Below are 21,713 nucleotides of genomic sequence, written 5' to 3'. Positions count from 1 at the left end.
GTTTACGTAGCTCTGGTTTTGCTGTCCCCAGGAAGGGTGGCTTCCTTGGCTTTCTAAAGATTGCAGATTTCGGGCCTCATTTAGCTTTAATTTCCAGCAAATTTTTAAAGCGTAAATGAAATTTTAGATGCTTTTTTCCTTCTTCCTCCATCCTGATGCCCCGTCTGTGTTCGCCAAGGAGTGGTGCAGGAGGGGGCTCATCAGTTGTGCTGTGCTGTACGCTCCCTCCTCCTCCTCTGCTTAAAAGTTGAACAGAATATTTATTTTTATAATGTTTTTTGTTTCTCCATGTGAATTAAAACTGCATCCAAAATGCGATGGGCTTCTGGCTGCTCCCTGGCAGTTTCACTAGGCAGAAATGTGTTTATTTTAAGTGATAACACTGGGGAAAGAAACTGAGTTATGTCTCATGCCCATTTGACTGCTGAGGACATGGGAGGTGGCAGGGCTGGGATTTGGGTCTCGCCTGGTTTTTTCTTTCTCTCTCCACATGGTTAGGTGGGTTATGGGTTGCCGGTTAAATTAAACAGCATGGAAATTACCAGCCCTGAAGTAAAAGCTTTGGGACTCCGAAGGCTCTCAGCTGTGTCTTATTCCAGCAGGAGGTTTTGCCTGATGTGTCAGGCACCATTAGGAGCGTGTTTCAGCCGGGCGGTCAGACGGCAGCAGAGCCCAAAAGAAGGACCGACGGTTGTAAAGAGTAGGTCAGAGGAGGGGGAACGCGCAAAGGACGCTGTACTCACACCCCGCCTCGAGCGTGGTCAGGCGTGCACCCTCAGCAGCCCTCAGCTTTTCCTTGCTGCACTTTCTGGAGAGCGGGGCTTGCTGCTCCTTGCAGAAATGGGCCTTTTCTTGGCACTGGCTGAAGGAAAGGCCCCCAAACGAGCCCCTCTCGCGGGGTTCAGGGAGGTATTTGCTGTGCAGGGCTGGGGGAAATTAAAGCGTGTGGTAGCTAACGGCACTCATCCCTTGCCCCGCTCCAGACGATGCTGCTTCGGCCAGCGGTGGTACCCAGGGGGCAGCTCGCTCGGTCTAAAGGCTTTGGGGTTTGAGATTCTTAAGGAGACGTGAGTGGGTACGGCTAGGGGACTTCCAGGGTCTTTAGGATTTATACCCTGTTCCAAAACCAGAGCCAACCCCAGTTCTCTTTTGGGGCCTAACTTACTTTACATCTCCCACTGAAGCCAAAGGGAATTCTTTACCCGCTTACTGCTCACTTGCATGATTAGCTCCTATTTATATTTAAATTACGGTTTTAAAAGCTCAAACCTTTCATCGGTACATTTATGGCTCCTTTTATATCTAGCCCGTACAGGTCACAGCTGATGCACGCCACGATTAAACCATTTCCCTGAGTCTCCTCGTAGTCACAGAAGTGATATTTTTGGGTCATTGGTGTGTGTTCAGCCGCATGCATGGGTGGAGGAGGCTGGGCAGGAGAGAACAGCTGATGTATGGGCAGACAGCGAAACAGTAATTTAGGGCTTTTTCCGAGCTGATAGAATCTGACTTTTATCCCAGCATCTCTTGGAAGTGACACCGTGTATCACAGAGACGTTGGCTGCATGAGAAATCTGTAACGAGAGCGCACCTCGGATGATTTCGGTGCCATGCAGAGTTTCTGCGCACACAGTCCGGAATGGTTATTAGTTCCCTCCTGTCAAACAGATATGCCTCCAACAAGCTCATCTGTTAACGGGCTGTCAGCAAACTAAGCAACAAGGCAGAGGAAGACTTTTCTCCGCGCGTTGGTGGCCTGCGCTCGTTGCTTTCCTGCTGGGGCCCGAAGTTGCATTTCGCCGTGGGGAATGGCTGGCGGTGTGTGCTGGGGACAGTCCCAGGGCAGGGACGGGTCACCTCCTGTAGGCACGGACGAATGCTCTTGCTGGGATGGGGGCACTTTGCTGGGGAGGAATGGGAGCCAGGAATTTCCTTGTCAAAGAGCTGGGAGCATGCGGTTTAAGCCTTTCCTTGATTCATGTGATTTTCTTTTACGTCCTGTAGTTTCAGAGTAAATGAGGGCTGGATGCAATTACTGCAGGTGCTTATTTTGTCGTGAGAGGGTTTCGTGCACCACCATTCACTCTGATGCCCTTTATTGCCATGGTGCTGAGGTACTTTAGACATAAAACTTGGGCACCGACAAACCTATAATTGTATTCCCACAATATTCTCCCTCCTCTGAAAGCAGGATGGGCAGCGAGCAGTGCCGGGGTGGGAGAGCTGCGGGCTCCCACGCTGCTTTCATTCCTTTGAAGCCTGCGAAGTTGTCAGCTTCCCGAAGGGGCCGGAGGCAAAGCGGAATGTTTGGGTCCAGGCTCCCAAACATCTGGAAGACGGAGGGGCTGCAGGCTGGGATCACCTGCTTTGTTAAGCACTAGGACCAGATGTGAGGTTGAGAGCCCAAGATGAGTTCTTCCGTGGGGCCGGAGGAGGCAGCAGGAGGTGGCTCCCAGGCTTGGCCGTGGTGGTGAATTGCAGGGGCCCCCCAGGAGCGGGGCTGGTGTTTTGGGGACCGACTGGCTGCAGGGACGGGCTTTTTTTCAGTCCCCAGCCAGGGATGCTGCACGCAGCCGTGGGACGTGCTGCCTGGCACGGAGCAGCCCTTGCTCCGAGCTGGGGAGTGGTGGTTGGCGTCCTGTTGGGTTGATGTCGCTGATTTTCCACGGAATAGCCTGTTCCGTCTGAGCTGATCCAGGGGCTTTGCAGCTAATCTTACTTTTATTGAGAACAGTCAATTGCTGGATGAAAGCCTTTTTGGGGGGGTTGGGTGGGTTGTTTGTGTTTTGGTGTGGTTTTTTTTTTTTTAACTTTGCCATTTTGCTTTCTAGTTATATCCTGTGGAAACCCAGGAACCCCCAGCAATGCGAGGGTTATATTTAACGACGGCTTGATTTTCTCCAGTTCCATTATATATCAGTGCCGGGAAGGCTATTACTCCACGGGAGTGCTGAGCAGGCACTGCACCGTGAACGGGACGTGGACTGGGACCAGTCCGGAGTGTACAGGTGAGCGCTGGGATGGATTCCTGGAAGATGAGATGAGCGATGCTGCCAGGCTCTGGGGACGGGTTGTCAGGGCGTGTTGGATGCTCGCTGTGGACGTGCACACACATGTCGTGCTGAGAAGCTCGGCTAAACTGTCTGGTGGCAGCAGCAGTCGCTCAGCCTGCAGTCCCTGCAAGTACCTAATGGAAAACTCTTGCTTTGGGGTTGTTTTTTTCCAGTTGGATGAAGGGAGCTCTGTAATAACTTTCATGAGTAGATGTCAGCCGACCGGGAAGGGTTCTCCAGGGTTGCTTCTGAACGTGAGCGTTCCTGCCTGACGGTGTGCACCAGGCACCAGGACGTGCGTGGGCAAAATCCCTGCTCCAAAACCCTCGGTGAACGCGTTGGGTTTCCCCACGGCTCCCACCCGCGGTGCCCACGGCAGGAGCCTGGATGACGGCAAACGCGGTCTTACATAAAGAGCCAGTAGCTAGGGTAAAGAGAGGAGGGGCTGCCATGAGCAAACTGTCTTCCACCTGGCCCAGATTTGACCCAGGTTTTCTTTAATGTTTAATGTGCGTTAATACTTCTTGCAAGGTCTTAATGTGCCATTAAGTTCACTGCGCGCTCCACTGAGGAGACGCAAAGTTTTCTCCACGTACTGCAGCCCAGCCTGCTCCGTAGCTAGCACTGCGCCAGATCCTCTGTGCTGCAAACACTCCCCTCTCCGTGATTATAGGGGATGACATCCTGCATGGAAAAGTGCTCAGGACCTTCAGGTTTCTAGTTAACTGCAGCTCCAGAAGTGTGAGACAAGGGATGGTCAGCCAGAAATGCTTCTTTCTGTTCCTTTGGCAGTGATCAACTGCGGTGACCCCGGTGTGCCAGCCAACGGCATTCGACTGGGCAGTGATTTTACCTACAATAAAACGGTGGTGTTCCAGTGCACGCCTGGGTATATGATGGAGTCAGACAGGGCATCTTCTCTAACCTGCACGAAGGACCGAACCTGGAATGGCACCAAACCTGCCTGCAAGGGTAAGACTGGTTGCCGTAAATACTGGAGGACACAAGTTTTACAGGCCAGGAACTTCTTGTAACTTGTGACGAGGTAACAGGCAGCAACTACTACCCGGTGCCTGGAACCCACCTGAGAGTTTCTTGGTCCTATCGTTCAATCTGTCCCCCCTAAGTTTATGGCACTTACACAATTTTATCACCATAGCACGAACACCTTGCTATCTGTAGGTCTATCAGTTGTCACAATATGCCTGGGCGGGAGGCAATTGCTGTTATCCTTGTAGCAGAGAAGGGAAAGTGAAGCACAGAGAACAAAATGACTTACTCTTCACAAAAAAACTCAGATCAAACTCGAATGAAATAGTGTGTTTTCCAAGCACGTGCTTTTTGGCATCATCTAGAATCTGCAAAATGTTTCTTCCAACTCCTTTCATTATTTCTCAGTTCTGAGATTGCCTCCATCGTTCAGAGATAGGAAAGGGAAATAATAGAGCAGTTGCAGGACAGGCTGGATCTCTTCTGCAAGTGTTTTACTCGCCCACCATGTGTAGATAAGGCTCGAGGCGGCATCTGTGTACTACTTTAGCAATCTGGAAAATTCACCTGTCATGAATCTGATATAAATGCAGACCACATAAAGACTTCCAAATATACTCTAGTTCCTTTAGAGGCTGTAAAGAGCAATTCCTACCCTCCTCTTTCATCCTCTCCACTGAGCTAATGTTGCAGGAATAATGCAGAGTGTGGCCAGAGTCTCATCTGGAGGCCAGGCTGCTTTGCATGAGCTTAGCATCTCTCCTGGTGCTCCCCTGAGCTGAAAAGCAAAGCACTGCAAAAATGTCATATTAAAATACCCTAGAGCAGATGAAATACAGACTAGTTGTTGATTCAACTGCTAATCTGAAACTCAGCCAGGTTGTCCAAAATGTATGAATCTTTCAGGGAATCTTAGATGAGTTTTCGCGCTAAGTCAGGCTGGATTCTTACCTTTGGTGGGAAATCAACACTGACTCAGAAATCTGACTTGGAGATTTGGGATTTCGATAACTCCAAACTTCAAAGTAAAATCCTGGGGTTTACGACTGCACACACAGCTGGAAAAGTTTGTACGGCCCCTGCTCGGGCAGTCCCAGGAGGTGCTCTTTGCAAGGAGAATGTAACTTTGATCCTACATGAATTTGCTTGTTAATGGAAATAACTACGCCGAGAAGTCAAGAGAGCTGAGTGTGCTTTTGTTTTTCGTTCAGCTATCATCTGTAAATCCCCCCAAGCCGTCCCCAACGGGAAGGTGGTGGGCTCGGACTTCAGCTGGGGCTCCAGCGTGAGCTATGCCTGCCTGGAGGGGTATCAGCTCTCCCTGCCCGCTGTGCTGACCTGCGAGGGCAACGGCACCTGGAGCGGCGAGATTCCCCAGTGCTTCCGTGAGTAGGCAGCATCCAGGCGTTCACGCGTCACCTGGGTGGAGGACTGGGATGGAAACTCAGCTGGTTGATGCTCGCTCTCTCCAGCATCTCTGGTCTCCATGTGGCTGGTTTCCGTGTCAGCTCTGCCTTACCATAGAGGCCACGGATTGACCATTGTCAGTATGTGCAAAGTTAAATATCATGGTTCCTACGTGTCAATGCAAGACACCTAAACCCAAGGGAAGTCTTGCATTAACTGAAGCTGGGGGGAGTTTGCATGGCAGGAGAAAACGACGCTGCTTCGAGTGCCTGTAGCCAAAAGTCTGGATGTGCCCCCTGCCTCCGACAGCAGCCAAATGTGTTGGGAGTCTTGGTTTGCCATCTCTGTAACGGGGAGGCAGCAGTGGCCATGGGGACACGGTTGGTCACGCCACCTCTTGTAACCAAGATCATGTTTGCGACAAGACTGAAGACCTGGCATGTTCCTGTCCACGAGGCAACTTTAAAACTGGCCGTTTGTCCGTGTGTCTCCCCAGTGACTGAGCATGCTGCAGTCAGGGCTCTTGAAGCTGCCAAAGACCGTAGGAAAAAAAGCTTTTGGCAAAGGGCGCTGTGTTGTTGCAGCAAAAGTTAGGAATGTTTTGTGAAGGCAGAACTTTGGCTGAGTGGAAACCTGTGTGCTTGATACAATAGCTAATGCAAAAAAATTAGTTAAATGTCTCATAATGATAAAGGCAGATTTGAGTTTCTTTTCTGGGCTGAATGGCTGGCAGCTGCACAATAGCCATTTTCATATTAAACCATACAAAGCCCTCGCTGTGTTCCTTGCACCTTTCCCTGGATCTTGTATAATTAGTGGGCTTTCTGTGTGACATGGAACTGTATAGCAATTTGACATCGTGCAATTAGAGATACATTTTAAAGCTAAGCATGCTGTTAGGAAGAAAAAAAAAAAGGAGGGAAAAAAAACCAGAAAAGATGGGAGTGAAGGTGGAAGTTAATTAACAGCAATTGACAAAAAGAGAGAGTTACAAGGAAAAGTAGCCAGCAACGCCTTCTACCACTACTAATTCCCTAGTCAATCACAGAGTTTGATGGCAGGGAGTGGTAAGGTTTGAGCCTTTAATAGACCCATCTTTAACTTATTAACATTGTTTGCTCTTGAGGAGGCTCGTCACGATCCAGTTGTCTCTTTGCCCGTTGCAGCCGTGTTCTGCGGAGATCCGGGGGTACCCGCGCAAGGCCGGAGGGAGGACAGAGGCTTCACGTACCGCTCTTCCGTCTCCTTCTCCTGCTTGGCCCCGCTCGTGCTGGTGGGATCCGCCCGGAGGTTCTGCCAGTCCGACGGGACGTGGAGCGGGACCCAGCCCAGCTGCATAGGTGAGGGGAGGCTCCTCTGCCCTGCATCTACAGGCAGAGAGCTTTGAGTTGTCACCTTGCTTTTCCGTTTGTAGCAAGGTTGTTTTCTTATCTGGGTTCGCAGAAATTAACGCTTTGTTCCCCTGAAAATCGGAATGTATAGGGGTGATGCCTTTGGTTTGTGCATACTAGCTCGTGGAAGACAACCCGTCTCCTTCTCCGGGGGCTCGCTGCTTAGGTTCAGCGCCTGTCCCCATCATTCCTGCCCCTGATGGTGGTCAGTACACGGTGCATCCCAGGAAGATGGTCTCCTCCCTGTTCCTGCTCCTCAGCGCTGGGCTGGGCTGCCGCTGGCCAGGAGGGAGACCTTTGCAGAACTTCCAGGTTGATGTTTGAAACCTGGGCCATAAGGTTTGAGGGCAGTGTGAGAGCCTGCAGAGGGCAGCGCTACGCAGAGGTCCCAAAGGCTGGTGCTGCCCGAGTTCCCTCTGTGGCTGGGGACGGTGACGGCGCACCAGTGCCATGCTGTGCTGCGCTAACGCTGCTGCGGCCTGGACAACATCAAACCTGTTGTCTTTCTGCAGTGGTGGGCTCCGTGCTGCTCCCAGGCTTGCTCAGGGACCTCCAGCCCCGCGCGCTGCCCTGTGGAGACGACGGTGTCGCTGCCGGCGATGGGGCTGGAAATGGTTTGACCGCAGGGAGCAGCCCTGGGCTGCTGCGGAGGCAGCTCTGCTGCTCACAGGAGCTGCGGCAACCCCGCGGTCTGCCCAAAGGCCACACGTGAGAACTCTTAGGTCTTGGCTGCCTTTGAATTATATCCAGAATGGCAGCTCTTGAGGCATGAAGGTGCTGTATACAGAGACCAAAATCCTACGAATTGCTTCGCCTAGCTACGGTGTTGGGATTCAGGCTGAAATTTCCACACGTTCTTCAGGTGCCCATTTTCTGGGGCTTCCAGAACCCTTTGAAACCTCTGGGAGGTGGATAATCATAATTAATTGCAGCATTCTTCGCCTATTTAAGACTCTGGCTACATTCTTGAAGCCCAGGGCTCCTGTGGCGATAAAGCGCAGGGGCTGCGTGCTGCTACCTTAACCATCTGCCTGAACACCACCATCATCACCTCATGTGGGCGGCTGGGGCAGAAACACATCTCAGGCTGTTCTCCGCGGTTTTCAGTCCTCCTAGCTGCATCTTAAATGCATCACCAATTACAGTAACGTAAAAATACTTGTGGCCTGAACCTCCAAGCTTCCTATTGACTTCACCAGGAGTTTTCTCAGGTACAAAGATCTGGGAGCACCCGCCTACTGCTGTAAATACTGGCTTTAAATGCTTCCTCACTTCCTTGCAAATCCTGGTCCGGGATCCTATCATACATACGTGGTACCCATCCCTCCAGAGCTGCCTGTGATTGAACCCAACAGGTACCCGGCTGTTCATGCTGCTGATGAAACGGACTTAGAATTTGTCTCCCCAAAACAAACCATGGGAAGGGAGAAGACGTGTGTGTCTGCAAAACCCTGACCCGCAACGTCAGTGTCTGACACAGGCAGCTGAACCCGAAGTGCTGGATTTATTCAGATCTCACCCGTTTTTGAGAGGCGTCACGTCGCCAGCTCTGCAGACCCCCCAGGTGCAGCCGGGACACCGGGGCGCTGCCCTGCGCCCTCCGCCATCCATCACCCGCTGCCTCATCCAGCCATGGGGCTCCTTATTTATTTATTTTAGACACGCTGATTTATCTGGGGACTTCCATGGAAACTGTGTCAGTGATAAATGACAAAAGCTCGGCAGAGCCGAATGACGGACGATGAATTAGTTTGTGTGCCACAGCCCCAGATCGGCCGCGTTTCGTATCCCTCGTTCGGTTACTCGCCGCAGCTCCGAGGACCTGAGGACGGCACCAACAAGCACGTAATGTTTCAGTGTGAAGAGGCCGATTAGGCAGATCGTAAGGAATAAAGGCAGAAAAGTAAACCGACATGCCGTTAGGTACAGAAGGTGTGCTCCATTGTCCTGTGGCTGCAGGCTGTAGCGACAGGCCACTGCTATCCCACTGTGCTGCCTGGTGGAGACTTGGCTTAAAGTATTTCTTCCACAATCCTGCAAATTGGAGTATTTTGAGTAAGTGCAGAGAGGGATTTGCTGTGGGGTGTATGGTCCGTCTCGTAGCGATGCTGAGCACGCTGAAGAAAGAAGGCTGGGAGTCCAGAGCAGACTCATCTGATCGCACTGAGATCCCGCGATGCTCCAGCTCCCCGCTGATGGAGCTCCCCCGGCCGGGTACCGGAGCATCCCTGTGGCCAGCGTTGCAGCTTAGCTCATCCTGTAGCCCTAAAGAGCAGGGAACCTGCTGTCGCTGAGCTGCCTTTCCGACAGAAACTTCGGTTTCCTTTGCTGGGTTTGGGATGCTGATATTACCGTGATGCGTCTCTGCCTTAGTCCCACTGACGCCCTGCTCCTGTTGACGTGCTGGGGGAAAAAAACAGTGATAGATGGCAGAAGAGTAGCAGCAGGTATTGCTGCTGAATTGTGCGTGTTCATCTCCTGATAGATGGAGAACGAACGAGGCGTAAAGAGAGATTATGTATCTGAGATGCGTTAAAATTTCCAGCCCCCATCTATCACTAGGAAACAGCGAGGTGCGAGCGAGGGCCCGGCTCAGCCCGGAGGATGAAGGTGGTGGCCCAGGGCAAGGGGAGGACGGGGTCACCTCGGTGCCGGGGGTGGCCAGTGGTAGCGGAGGGCACAGCCCTGGTGAGCCGGGTGTTTTGCTCATCGTCTGTAGAACAGGGGAAGGGAAGAGAGTTGTCCCCGACACAAGATTTCTGTTCTTACATTTTCTCCTGGGTGACGGAGCGCCTCTGGTTAGTTTGTGTTGCAGCAGTCAGGGATTTAAGAAACAAAAAGATCCGTGTATTTTTCCGTGTTGCTATGTATTCCTTCTGTAGCGGAATGTGTTTGTCTTGTTGCAAAGGCGAGCGCGGCCTCTGCGTGGAGGGGAAGGCAGAGCTCTGCCGTGCTTCCGCAGCCGCCGCTCTAACGCGCTGCCTCTGCTCTGCTCCCCCAGACCCCAGCCTCACCACTTGCGCAGACCCCGGCGTCCCCCTCTTTGGCACGCAGAACAGCTCCCAGGGCTACCAGGTACGGTGCCGGTGGGGTCCCGCGCCCCGAGGCTCGGGGGTTAGTCCCTGTCTGAGTCCTTACGTGGATGAACGTGTCCTCCCGCGAGCAGGACATCCCGGCGTACTCCGTTAGACCTCAGAGCGCATTTGCATGGGATTAACTAGCAGCGCGTTGTTTATGGTGTTAATTACAGTGCTAATTAATAGTTATTAGTATAATTAGTATTCACATCGGAGACGTAATTTCCATTCATTTTCAGACCAAATTCTGTAGGTGGTTTTCTTAATCTCAGCTCCCGTACAGTGTGAAATCAAAGGAGAGAGAAACCCAAAGCAATTCCCTGGGATGCTCCATCTCCGCCGCCGTCCCTGCTGCCACTTCCCGGCTGTGCCGGGGCCGGGATCGCCGATTCCATGCGGCTGCTCCTGCCAGAGCGGATCGTTCAGTTTTGCTGCTAATTAGTTATCTTAATCCTGGGGTTTAATGAATTAATTCTAGTTTTTAATTAATACTGAGACACCCTAAGCCTGACTTTTGTAGGAGCTGAGAGCCGCAGAGGGCGGTGCGGGCAGAAAGCAGACCCTCTCCAGCGTATAGAAGATGGGAAATTCTAGAAGTGCTTTTGTGCTTTAAGCATGGGTGAATCACATTGTTTTATTTCCTATGGAAACAGGTGGGAAGCATCATCTTTTTCAAGTGCCAGAAGGGATACCTGCTGCAGGGCTCCACCACCAGGACCTGCCTCCCCAACCTGACGTGGAGCGGCGTGCAGCCGGACTGCGTCCGTAAGTCTGGGGAGAGGCTTTCTCAAGGGAAACGGGGGCCTCTGACCGCGCTGTTGCCTTGTTTTGGTGCTGTGCTTCACCGTGCAAATTGCTGGCTCTGAAGAGCTGGTAATTTTGGGGGCAGCTCCGTGAAAACATATTTTTGAAGAAAAGGGAGACCACACAGTCACTTCTCTCCTGACATGGCTACACCAGCAGCCACTTCTGATTTCAGATGAGATATTTTACTTGTCCCTTCCTCAGAGACGTAGTTTCAGGTGAGACTTTGCTTTGTGCTTCTGAAACAGCATTTGATGGCGGAGACACGAGCTCACGCTCCAGGGACCCAGGTTAACATTTCGCCAGAAGGGCTCTCCGGCAGAGCAGTGTTTCTCCTCAGCTTTAATAACGTGTTGCTCTTTCTTTTAAGCTGTCCGTCATCTTTTCCCTGCTACACCAGAAGGGAGTTTAATTTAATGTGTTTAAGTGGTAATATCCATCATGGCCTCTGCATCATAAGTGCTAAAAAGCTTTTTCCTCTCCCTTGTGAGGTGGTTTATTGACGAGACATTTTTCCGCTAACAAACCCTGTAGGTGCTCGTTCTGCGAGCAGCGCAACGGCGGCGCCTGCCTTTAAAAACTCGTACAGGTAGCATCAGAGGAGAGAGGAGAGGATGCTCTGGAAGGAGCTGCCCTTCCCACTGCTCCCTGGGCGGTGGGAGCGTGTCCCCACATTCTTCTCCCGGCTGAATTGAAGGCCACGGGGATGCAGCAGCGGCTGTGGCTGTACGGGGGGTTTTGCTCCTGGTGCTGGGTGTCTCGAGGCAGAAGATGCTTTTGGCTTCCCCAGTGCCAGCAAGGCCTGCTGAGCTGTTGCCTTTAGGTTTTGGGTTAAGCCTTCTCCGTCCACCGTGCCGAGTGGGATGTGGTTGCTGCTAATGAGAGCCGAAGCGCTGCCCCCGAGCCGGGCTGGCGGCTGGCGCTCCCGGACCAGGCGAGTTCGGGTTAGTCTTTCAGCTTTCTGGGTCTTATACTTCATCTCCTGTAAAACAAGGATGAAGATGATACCTCACGAAGGCTGCCGAGGATTTGTTTTCGTTCACGAGCAGTTTGAGAGCTACAGAAAGGGCAAATTTACAGTGTGGGTGAGAGGGAGCTTCCCGGCTCTGTGATTTATTCGTTTTGTGTCGTAGCTTCTCAAGGAAAGTGGTGACACGTTTACAACGGGACCTGATAGAGCAGCGTGGGCACACGCTCGCTCCAGTGGCAGGGAGCTGGACAAGCTCAGCTTGGATTTCTGTGGCCAAATCCTGAAAGTTATTGAGCAATTATAGGAATTTATGACTGTTGCACACTTCTGAGGACTTACTGTCTGATCCTGTGGACAGGTAGGGGCAAATTATTAGCAGGATACTGGTCCCATGAGGAAAGGTTGTACAAAACCAGATCTGTAATGCGTTTACCGGAATCACTGGCTTAATTTAGCAGGTCTTGATGCCCTGTAAAGGCAGTTTCTGGTCTGCAGATAGACCCTGGCACATAGTGCTGGAGTCAGAGATAAAGGAAGGAGAAAGGTGCCTTTAACATCGTTTGGTTTTGAGACTTTTCCCCTTAAAAGGCAGGGAATAGCAGAGCCTGAGTTGCAGTTCATGGAAGCCGGAAAGGAGTGAAGGATCCCCCGGGAGCTTTACCCAGAGCGAGCAATCCAGCCAGCGAAGCACGGGAAGCCGTCTCATTAATTCACCTGGCTGGGAAGAATGCAGGCATGGCACTGCTTCCCTCAGTGAGCAGAGAAAGCTTTTCCTGAAAAAAGCTCTTCTAAGAGATTTCTGTCCCTGCTGACATCGTGGTGTCACTCTTCTGCCTTTCTGTGTACCGCTGGATGATGTCTCTCATCTCTGTTTCCCTTCTGTTTGTCAGCTCACCACTGTAAGCAGCCGGAGACCCCTTCCCACGCCAACGTGGGAGCCCTGGATTTGCCGTCTCTCGGCTACACTTTGATCTATTCCTGTCAGAGCGGGTACTATCTCACCGGAGGGTCCGAGCATCGAACCTGCAAAGCAGATGGCAGCTGGACAGGAAAACCACCCATTTGCCTCGGTAAAAGCTGTGAGCAGCACGACCCCGGGTTCGCGTGTGCCTGCGGAGGGGAGCGTTGCAGCCCAAGAGAAAACAGCTATTTTTTTAGAGTTACACAAGTGTGTGTGAGTGTGTGTGTGGTTGAGCTGTCGAGACCGCAGCTCTCACAGGGGTTGGCGCGGGTCCCGGGGAGAGGCAGCGAGGGGATTTTCTGCCTGATGGGTTGGATCTAGAAGCATCTGCACGAGACGGAGTTGTTCTTGACTTCACCCACCTTTTACCTACCTCAGAGTCTTAGGTCAGGAACGTTGTGGTCTTGAAATAGAGCTGTGTGGCTCTCGCGGAGCACGGCAGCTCTCTCTGGACGCTGCTTTGGGGCAGGTGGCAGGGGAGGACAGTAAATGAAAGCTGTTTCAGTGGGCTGGGCAGGACCCCGTTCCAAAGCCCTTGTAGACGGGGACGTGCAGCCGCGTTATGTGTGTGAGCGATGCCAGCCGCAGGCTGTCCTTTGTTGGTGCCAAGAAGCAGCGTCCCAGCAGTGTCGGGTGCCGCGATACTCACCGGCGGTGGTTTGCCCCTCTCTTTCAGCTGACGTCCGCCCCAGCGGAAGGCCCGTTGGCACCGCGCGGGACCCACCGCTCGCCAAGGTGTCAGGTACCGTGGCGGGGCTCGGTCTTCCGTGCGATGTGTTGATAGTAGACCTGGCCCTCAGCAGGTCCATCCCCTCCCCAGGGCAGTCAGAAACCCCGCTATTCTGGCAGGACTTGAGAGTGCTGGGCTGGTGAAAGCTGTTCATGCGTCACTGGAGAACGGACAGGAGCCCAAAGGGAGTCGGGCACCAACATCCGCTGCCCTCCCCAGGGCACTCCAGAGATTCGAGCCCTCCAGGATGATTTACATCAGAGTTATTTGTTTGGGGTTTTTTTCGGAAAAACGGGTTTTGTTAGCTTTTCCTACGAAATTAATTTGGGGCTGGGTTGTTATTTAAAACTTCTGCGGCATTTTTTGTCAAAACAACAAAATTAAAGTCATCAGCTTGTTTGTTCTCCTCTCTTTGGCTTTGTACTTGGTGATGATAACACAGAGAGTGGGTGGGATTTGAGATATTTAAATACGTGTTTGTGAATTCAAAGAAAGAAATAAATTTACTCTATTTTGATTTCTGAAAAAATTGAAATAAATGGCAAGGCGCTTGTTCTTCTGCATTCCCAATTGCTGTGGTTTCTAGTGCCCGCTGATGTGTTTGCGAGGAATTCCCTTTGGAAAGGCTCCTACGAATACATGGGGAAAAAGCAGCCTGCAATGCTGTCTGTCACCAGCTTCGACCCTGCCACCAGTAAAGTCAATGCCACTTTGATAGACCACAGCGGCGTGGAGCTGCAGGTGTCTGGTAAGGGAGCGCTGTGGCCGTTGGCAGGGATTTACCCTTGTCAGAAGTGGCCTCGCAGCGCGAGGGGCCGCGTGCCCTGCTGCGTGAGTGGTGGTGGTGCTCTGACGGAGCTTCACAGACCACCCAGGTTTGACGTCTCCAGTCTTTGATCGGACCGAGACAAACCAAATCACGTACCTGAGTTTGCTTTGACTCTGCCTGAAAGGCAGCTCCGCCCCGTCCGTCGTCCGTTCCCGTTGTGTGGGAATGGTGGATCGTAGTCCAAGACAAACAAGATGAAATGACGTGTGTGCCCCTAGTCCCCCCCCTCCACGGAGCGCTAGGCTGTTACTGATCCAGCAGCATAACCTGAACGTTCCCAGTGGCATCTCCTCCCATGTGCAAAATGTCTTTAATGCCCTGGGGGGGATGTGGGATTGTGTGTTTGAGGTGTGTTTCCCGGTGCGAGTTGTTGTCCACGCGAAGATGATGAGGTGATTTCTCTACTCTCTCAAATAGGAAGTTAATTACTTCAAACTTGAATAGAGTCATTGTGATCTAGTGATTAAAAGCCACTTATTTTTCAGGTGTTTACAAGAAAGAAGATGTGCACCTGCTTCTCCAGGTTTACCAGATAACGGGGCCAGTGGAGATCTTTGTCAACAAGTTCAAAAATGATAAATGGGCTCTAGATGGACACGTAAGTGCACGGGCACCTCATACACAAAGTCCACCCACACGGCTCCTCCCGCTGCTATCACAACCCCAGCTTTTCTCTCGCTGAAGCTGAGGGAATGGTGCCTTAGCTGGTGGCAGGACAGGGCTGCCACCCCCCAGTGACCTGCTTGCTTGAAGGGGACAGAGGGTGTTCTTCCAGCACACGAGAGAGCATGACGTGACAGTCGGCTCTTCCATGCTCCCTTGCAGCTCTATGGTTTTTTATTGCCCTGTGGTTTTAAATCTGCGAGGCTTCCAGATAACACTAAAGGAGAAACCAACACGATTAATTCCATTTTAACATTTTGTGTCTGTTAAACATCAAGCTAGAAGAGCTAATCTTCCCTTACGGAGTCAACTTCTCACACCAATTTCCGTGTCTGGTAATTTCCCATGCCCTTAAGAGATGCGCTGGAGCTTAGAAGAAACGTGCATCTGATTGACCCGTGGCCAGCTGTAGCCCAGAGCTTTCGCTATCCCTCTTGAATTAGCAACGAGTTCTGTAGTTTACTGCAAACAAGATATTTTTTTTCCTTCCTTTGAGACATGAGAGTCTTAACAAGTTGTTGGGCAGTCAGACTTGTAAAAAATTCCATGCTTTTCTGGAGAATTGAATCAAATTAATGCTATGCGTGAGCTTGAAAGAGGCTGTGACAAGATGGGTGCTAAAATCCCGGGGAAGTGTTGAACAAACGTGTCGATCTCTGCTCTCCTGTCGCTGCAGGTCTCATCAGAGTCCTCAAGCGGCACGTTTGTGTACCAGGGCTTCGTGCGTGGCAAAGGCTTCGGGCAGTTTGGCCTTCAGAGACTTGGTAAAGTCCCTCTGATTACTACTTTTTCCCTCGATTGCTGCCAGCTAGATTTCGGGGGTAGCGGAGTTTTTCAAACTGGGAACATTTCTCCTGTCCCTGGCTTTAATTTTCAGTCCTGCCGGACCAGATGTTTTATAGGTGTTTTTGAACCGTCAGGTTTAACCTAACCCTTTCCAGCTCTTCTTATGAGAGAGCTCACAAAACCCAAACCAGACGCGGGGGCAGAGAAGTCGGGTGCCCTCAGTTCTCTGTACCCGGGGGGTGGGAGATGGTGGCATCTGAAACAGCTTGGATATTCTGTCAAGGGTGGCTAAACCCTCCCCCACGGTAAGGTTTATGGGAGACGAACAACACTAGAACAAACTTTTTAATTTGGGAACAAAGTGAGGCATTTAAATAAACAGGTTTCTGCCCAAAGACAGAAAGAGTTCAGAGCCACAAATAGCACCTGGACGCATTTCTTCTGCCTGTTGCCAGATGTCTGACCTAAAAGCCCAAGTCCCATTGCTACCACAAAACGTGTCTCCATCTCACTTTCAGAAATCACAGAGGCACTTGAGAGCTCAGACGACCCACGGCCTAAGCTCCTAAATACCTCGTAAAATGTGGCTTGAGCTCTCCAGTCTCTTAGGATTTTTGCAATCTGACCCTGGAGTCTTGTCGCCTTTATGGAGAATTAGATGCTCATTATTGCAGCCTTTGAGAGTCTCCCTTAAAGCCTAACTTTAAGCATCCAAGTTTGAGCATTTTGATAAGATAAATCTATTTACATCTCTCTTTAATTGCAGTTCTAAATAAATGATGATGTCTAAGCTAGGCTAGATCTCCAAACCTTTCTTCGTGCAGCTCAGAAGCTTTTGATGACCTTTTACAGCAACGCTTCTAACCATTCCGGTGTTGATGGTGTAACCTGTAACTCGAGCAAACCCCATTTCCCACGGCGGTGTTTTGAGATGTGTTTACTTGTGCTGTGTTTCAGACATCAGCATGCTGGAAAATGATCCAGAATCAATAGGACACCATTTTGCATCAAACAGCAGTTCCGTGGCAGCTGCCATTCTTGTGCCTTTCATAGCCCTGATTATTGCAGGGTTTGTGCTTTATCTCTACAAACACAGGTGGGTTTCAGGAGCGACGCCAGTAGGTGAAACAGAACCGGGGCTGACAGAAATAGTTGTGAGCTTGACTTAAAAGCGCTCCCCCTAGACCTGGTTTCTCATTTAATTCAGAAGGTGAAAAAAACTAATGGAGCGAGCACGTGTGGAGGGGCGAGGGTGTGAGGAGGGGAGAGTGGGGAGGGCTTTTATGACCATTAATAAGATCTGTGGCAACATGAAGTAGGATAAGGCAAAGTAAATTTCATACCTCAGCGTTGAAGCCGGCTTTGCATATGTTGTAAATTAGTTAGTTCTCCTGATCAGTGCATTGCTGTGGGAGCGTTGCCGCGCTGCAAAGCGTCGTGCAGGCTCTGCAGAGGGAGCGCGCTGCGGGCCGGAGCAGAGCCCGGGAGCTCTGTGCTACACATCTACAAAGATTCTTCTGTAGAGCCCTTCTGCCTTATCCCCAGGTGTCTGCCCTCTTCAAAAGCACATCTTTCCTTTCCGCTGAGTTCTTGTCAGGGCTGTTCAGCTGGCTACAGCAGGAGCAGCTGTGACCTCTCTGGATTTTCTCTCCGACATCCTGCAGGAGAAGACCAAAAGTCCCCTTCAATGGCTACGCGGGCCACGAAAACACCAACGTCCGAGCAACATTTGAAAATCCTATGTATGACCGGAACCTGCAGCCCACGGACATCATGGCCAACGAGACGGAGTTCACAGTCAGCACGGTGTGCACGGCTGTATAGCACCGTCCCCTCTGCGGTGAGTGGGCAGGAGGTGAGCAGGAGAGTGGGACGCTGCCACCGCTCCCCTCGTGCCTGTCACTTGTGTAAAACGCTGGGTGGAAGCAGGGGTTCAAAGGAGCACCCAGAGCGGTTCAGATTGCCCAGGAGATCTCGGCAAGAGCCGAACCAGCGTCCCCATCTCTGGGTCTCAGGTGCTCGCTGCCGGTTGGGGCAGCACCTCTTGGGGACCCAGTGGCGAAGCAAACCCAGGTAGCCCCGTGGTGAGAACAGGCACCAGGTGAAGGAACAAATGAGTCTCTAAGAGAGGTCGTTCCTTCGCTGTGTGACTCCAGACAAGGGCGTTTTGCAGAGCGATCAGAGGAGGGTAAAGCAAGGGGTTCAAAAGTTTTACTGCACGGGCACAGAGGAGTAACACAACGGTGTAAGCAGAAGAACCCTGTGGACCTAAAGAGCACTTCTAGACTGAAACGTCCTCAGTTTGAGACAATAAAGCCATTGCAGGCTTTCCCAGCATTTCTGTGTGTAATAACAAACCGTTACCTTCTCTCTGTCCCTTCCTTTCCCATTGTCCCAGATTCCTCCGGGGTCGGTGTCTAGTGGATGATTGTGTTTCACCTCACTAGTCTCCATCCATTCCCTCCCCATCTCCCTCCTCCCAACCTTGCTGAGGCTGTGGAGAAGCTGCTACACCTCGTTGGACTTTGTGTTAACTCCTGAGAGACTGCTGGGTCGTCTTCTGTCATCCTCACCCACCCTCTCCATCCTGCCGTGGATAACGAAGCCAACCAAAGGTCTGCTCCGGCACAGCTCCTCTCTCCCACCTTGCTGGTGGGTCTCAGCCCGATGCCAAGCCCTGGGGAAGTGGAGGACCTGGGAGGCGAGGTGATGGCAAGGCTTCTGCAGCCTGCTCTTGGTTACGCGTTGCTGGAGGGAGCAGTGGGGTATGTGGGGCCCCAGCAGCTGCCCTCCGCTTTGGGAAGAGCTTGGACAACAGAGAGGCAAAAGCACGTTGCGCTGCAGGAGGTGCTGATTGGGGTTAATGGCAAATACCAGTATGGGACAGGACGAGTACTTGCTTTGTCTTTATTTGGGTTTCTGGGCTATTTCTTTGTCGTTTTTTTCTAACCCAATGGGACCTTTTCAATGAGAAACGCAAAACTTTGCAAGCTTTTCTCCTCTTCCCCGTATTTGATTTTCCTTTGGGCATTCTTTCTGGGTTTCTTCTGCCCTGTGTTCCTTTCAGGCAGCTCCCGGGGGTGGTAAGGAAACATCCCCCATCTCTGGCCCTCTCCCAGCAGCTGCCGATTCGCGCTGTGTCCACACACCCTAATCAGAAAATTGCTGACAGACACAAAAGGACAAAAACCTCTTGAAAAAGAACTAACAAATACTGATTTCCCCCAATAGCACTCAAAAGCCTTTGCCCTTTCCATATTGATCCTCCAAATGGCAACGCAATAAGAGTTTTAATTTCTGTCCAAAGCTCTTCCCTTTATTTCCCAGGGGCAGAAAGGTTGCCCTGGCTTCCGTGAGAGCAGATAAGGCGGCTTGACATTTTTCCTTCCTTAGAAGAGAATGATGCTTTTGTGATGACGCTGTCCTCCTCTAATAAAGAGGAGAGCTGCTCTTGTTGATTCGGGGTTTTAGTCTCCTTGGTTTGAGTCCCCGTTTCTGAGGCCAGGCTGGAGCCAAGGAACACAACGGTGCCGTCTTACCGACTGTGAGCCCAGCGAAGTGCAGGTGACGGGGAGCAGAATGTGTCAATGAAGCAGCTGCTTCTTACAGCAGACTTGAAGGGAGAACAGAATTCAAACAAACGGGGCCGTGTTTACATCCACGCTTGCATTTAAAGGCTGCCTTGCCCCTACCTAATGTCAGCTGAGGTTTTGGCTAATGAAAACCACAGGGTAGTTTTTTTCCGGTTTGTTTATTCTTTTACTCTGTGTGCGCGTGTGTGTGTATATACAAATATATATTATTTTTTTTACTTCTGTCTCTTATTCAGCGCTCTTAGAGTAAGCAGCATTCTACAGCCTAACTGCTGAACAGCCAGCCTGCCAAAAAATGCCATTTCTGCTCCCCAAAGCACGCAAAGGTGCTCTGATGTGTTGCTGAGAGGTGGGTGCAAGGTTTCTTCAGGGCCAGTGCCGGACCGTTACGGGCCGTGCCCCGCGGCGAGGTGTGCCCCCAGCTCATGCCAAACCGACAGGCCAAGATGGTTTAATCTTCAGCTGGTGGCGGGACGCCATTCCCCGGGGTGGCCAGGCTGGGCTGGCAGCGGTGCCGGCCCCTCTCCGGCCACCTCCAGCTTGCAGGACACGGCCCCCAGAGCAAGCTGAAGGGGAAGGGAGAAGAGGGGACCCCGACCGGGCTGCGGTGGCACTCGGGTCTGGAGCCAAGGCACGTCTCCGCTCCAGTTCCTCAGCTGAGCGGCTGCGGCGAAGGCAGGAGCTGGTATAAGGAGGGCAGGACGTTCCCCCGGTTCCTTTCTTGCATCTGCAGGCCCATAGCTGGTTCCTGACTCCCGGTCTGCTCTCTGGACCATATTTGACCCCAAAGTCCCTTCCAACCTCAATTATTCTGTGACTCGTGGCCTTGGCCAAGCCCACAGCCCATTCTGCTGCCCTTTCTCCAGCCCCATGGCACTGCCCAGGGCTCCTCGCGCAGCACATCCCCAGGCCAGCGCGGTTCGCTGCGCCCGTGCCAAGGAGCGCAACGTCCCGGCTCCTCTTTCTGTACCCAAAACTCCAACACCTCGCGGCGTCCCACTGCAGCAGCAGCGCTCGGATCCTCCCAGGCTCAAGAAAAACCCTCTCGCAGGCGCAAGGGGAGCGGAGCCCCGGCACGTACCGAGGCGGCCGCTGTGAGCGGGGCGTGGGGATGCGCGCACACACTCCGACAGAGCCCACGGCGGCTCGCGGACCCTTCTGAGCCCCGCTCAGCCCCCGGGATAGCCAGGAGAAGCTTGTGTCAAGGTGCGTAAAACCAACCCGAGACACTGTAGCACCAGGGCAGGGAGAAGGGAGGTTCCTCTTAACCAAAACTTGCCGCTTTCAGCCATTAAGTACCATTTCCTGCTGTTGCCCGCGTTAACACAGGCACTGGAGGGGGTGGTGGTCCATTTTTTTGCAAGCTGGCTGGGACCCGATACGTGACATTCTCCATTCTTGTGCCCAGAGGACTTGCATTATGTTTAAAAAAAGTAAAAAAAAAAAAAAGGGAAAAAAAACTATGGAAAAAAAAAAAAAAGAAAAAAAAATGAAAAAATGAAAAAAAAAAATCCCTCTTTTGTACAGAGATATATTTTTATGAATCAAAAGTTTGTACAGTTAAAAAACACAATGTAAATGTTTTTTCATTATTGTAGTAAACAGTAGTGGAAGATCAGCTTTTTTTTGTAAATGTAATAAAATGTATAAATATGGTTTACATAAAAGTGTAAATATGTAATCTATACCTACACTTGGCTTGTCTGCAGTATATACAATTTAATTTATCTGTCTCTGTATATGAGGCTTTCCATTGTGTCCAGGCATACTTTACTGAATTTGAAAGCTATTTTAAATTTTTGAATTAAAATAAAATATAAATTTTTGCATTGCTTTTCTTACATTTTTTTCTGGTGCCTTTTTCATGACCTGCCCGAGGTTTCTCCTAGGATGCTCTGGATGCCGACCTGCACGCGTAGGCACAGGCGTGTGCGGGACGACGGCAGGGACGTGGCTGTGTCCCCGGGCTGGAGGCTCGAGCCCCGGCTGCTCGGAAGCGGGTCCCGGCTCCTGTGGAGGCCCAGCGGCGGAGGACTCAGGCAAGCCCGACCCCTCTCCCCATCGCCAGGCTCATCCCCTGCACCCCGGGGATCCCCGGCCGCGGTGCCCGGGGAGGACAGCCCCGATGGGATGCGGACTGCGCTGCGTGGCCGGCAGCAGGCTCATCCGCGGGGAGCTAAACCCAGCTGGCATCTGTCTGCCGTCCCCCCCGCTGCCCTTCTCCCTTGCTCCGTGCTAATGGGATGTGATGTTATTCCAGCTGCGGTCCCACCCCGCCAGCGAGGAACCGACGCCTGCTCTGCTGGGGAGCTCGCGGATGCTCTGGCACGGCAGGTCAGCGGAGCCCCTTGGAAAACAGGTACTTAAACGAGAAACTCAAAGAAACAAGCAAACCTTTCGAAATTGTGATTTATTTCTGAACATCGCTACAAAAAAAAGAGCACAACCAGCCAAAGCGA

General features: G+C 51.7%; 1 protein-coding gene across 1 annotated transcript in view; it reads left to right on the top strand.

Moving 5' to 3' along the window:
- CSMD2 (CUB and Sushi multiple domains 2) overlaps window positions 1-18,921 on the top strand; it is a 293,220-nt gene extending 274,299 nt beyond the window's left edge. Inside the window, exons 58-71 of the mRNA XM_054223614.1 lie at window positions 2,832-3,008; window positions 3,846-4,025; window positions 5,255-5,428; window positions 6,617-6,790; window positions 9,843-9,916; window positions 10,572-10,683; window positions 12,583-12,762; window positions 13,330-13,395; window positions 13,970-14,131; window positions 14,698-14,810; window positions 15,552-15,639; window positions 16,619-16,757; window positions 17,326-17,501; window positions 18,060-18,921. Coding sequence (XP_054079589.1) covers window positions 2,832-3,008; window positions 3,846-4,025; window positions 5,255-5,428; window positions 6,617-6,790; window positions 9,843-9,916; window positions 10,572-10,683; window positions 12,583-12,762; window positions 13,330-13,395; window positions 13,970-14,131; window positions 14,698-14,810; window positions 15,552-15,639; window positions 16,619-16,757; window positions 17,326-17,485 — 1,799 coding nt within the window. The 3' untranslated portion in view covers window positions 17,486-17,501; window positions 18,060-18,921. The remainder of the gene's footprint in view (window positions 1-2,831; window positions 3,009-3,845; window positions 4,026-5,254; window positions 5,429-6,616; window positions 6,791-9,842; window positions 9,917-10,571; window positions 10,684-12,582; window positions 12,763-13,329; window positions 13,396-13,969; window positions 14,132-14,697; window positions 14,811-15,551; window positions 15,640-16,618; window positions 16,758-17,325; window positions 17,502-18,059) is intronic.
- The last annotated feature ends 2,792 nt before the right edge of the window (window positions 18,922-21,713 follow it).

Source organism: Rissa tridactyla, chromosome 18 (genome assembly GCF_028500815.1).
Source record: "Rissa tridactyla isolate bRisTri1 chromosome 18, bRisTri1.patW.cur.20221130, whole genome shotgun sequence".
Taxonomy (NCBI): Eukaryota; Metazoa; Chordata; class Aves; order Charadriiformes; family Laridae; genus Rissa; species Rissa tridactyla.
The sequence above is the reverse complement of the archived record's forward strand: the minus strand, read 5'-3'. Positions and strand labels throughout refer to the sequence as shown.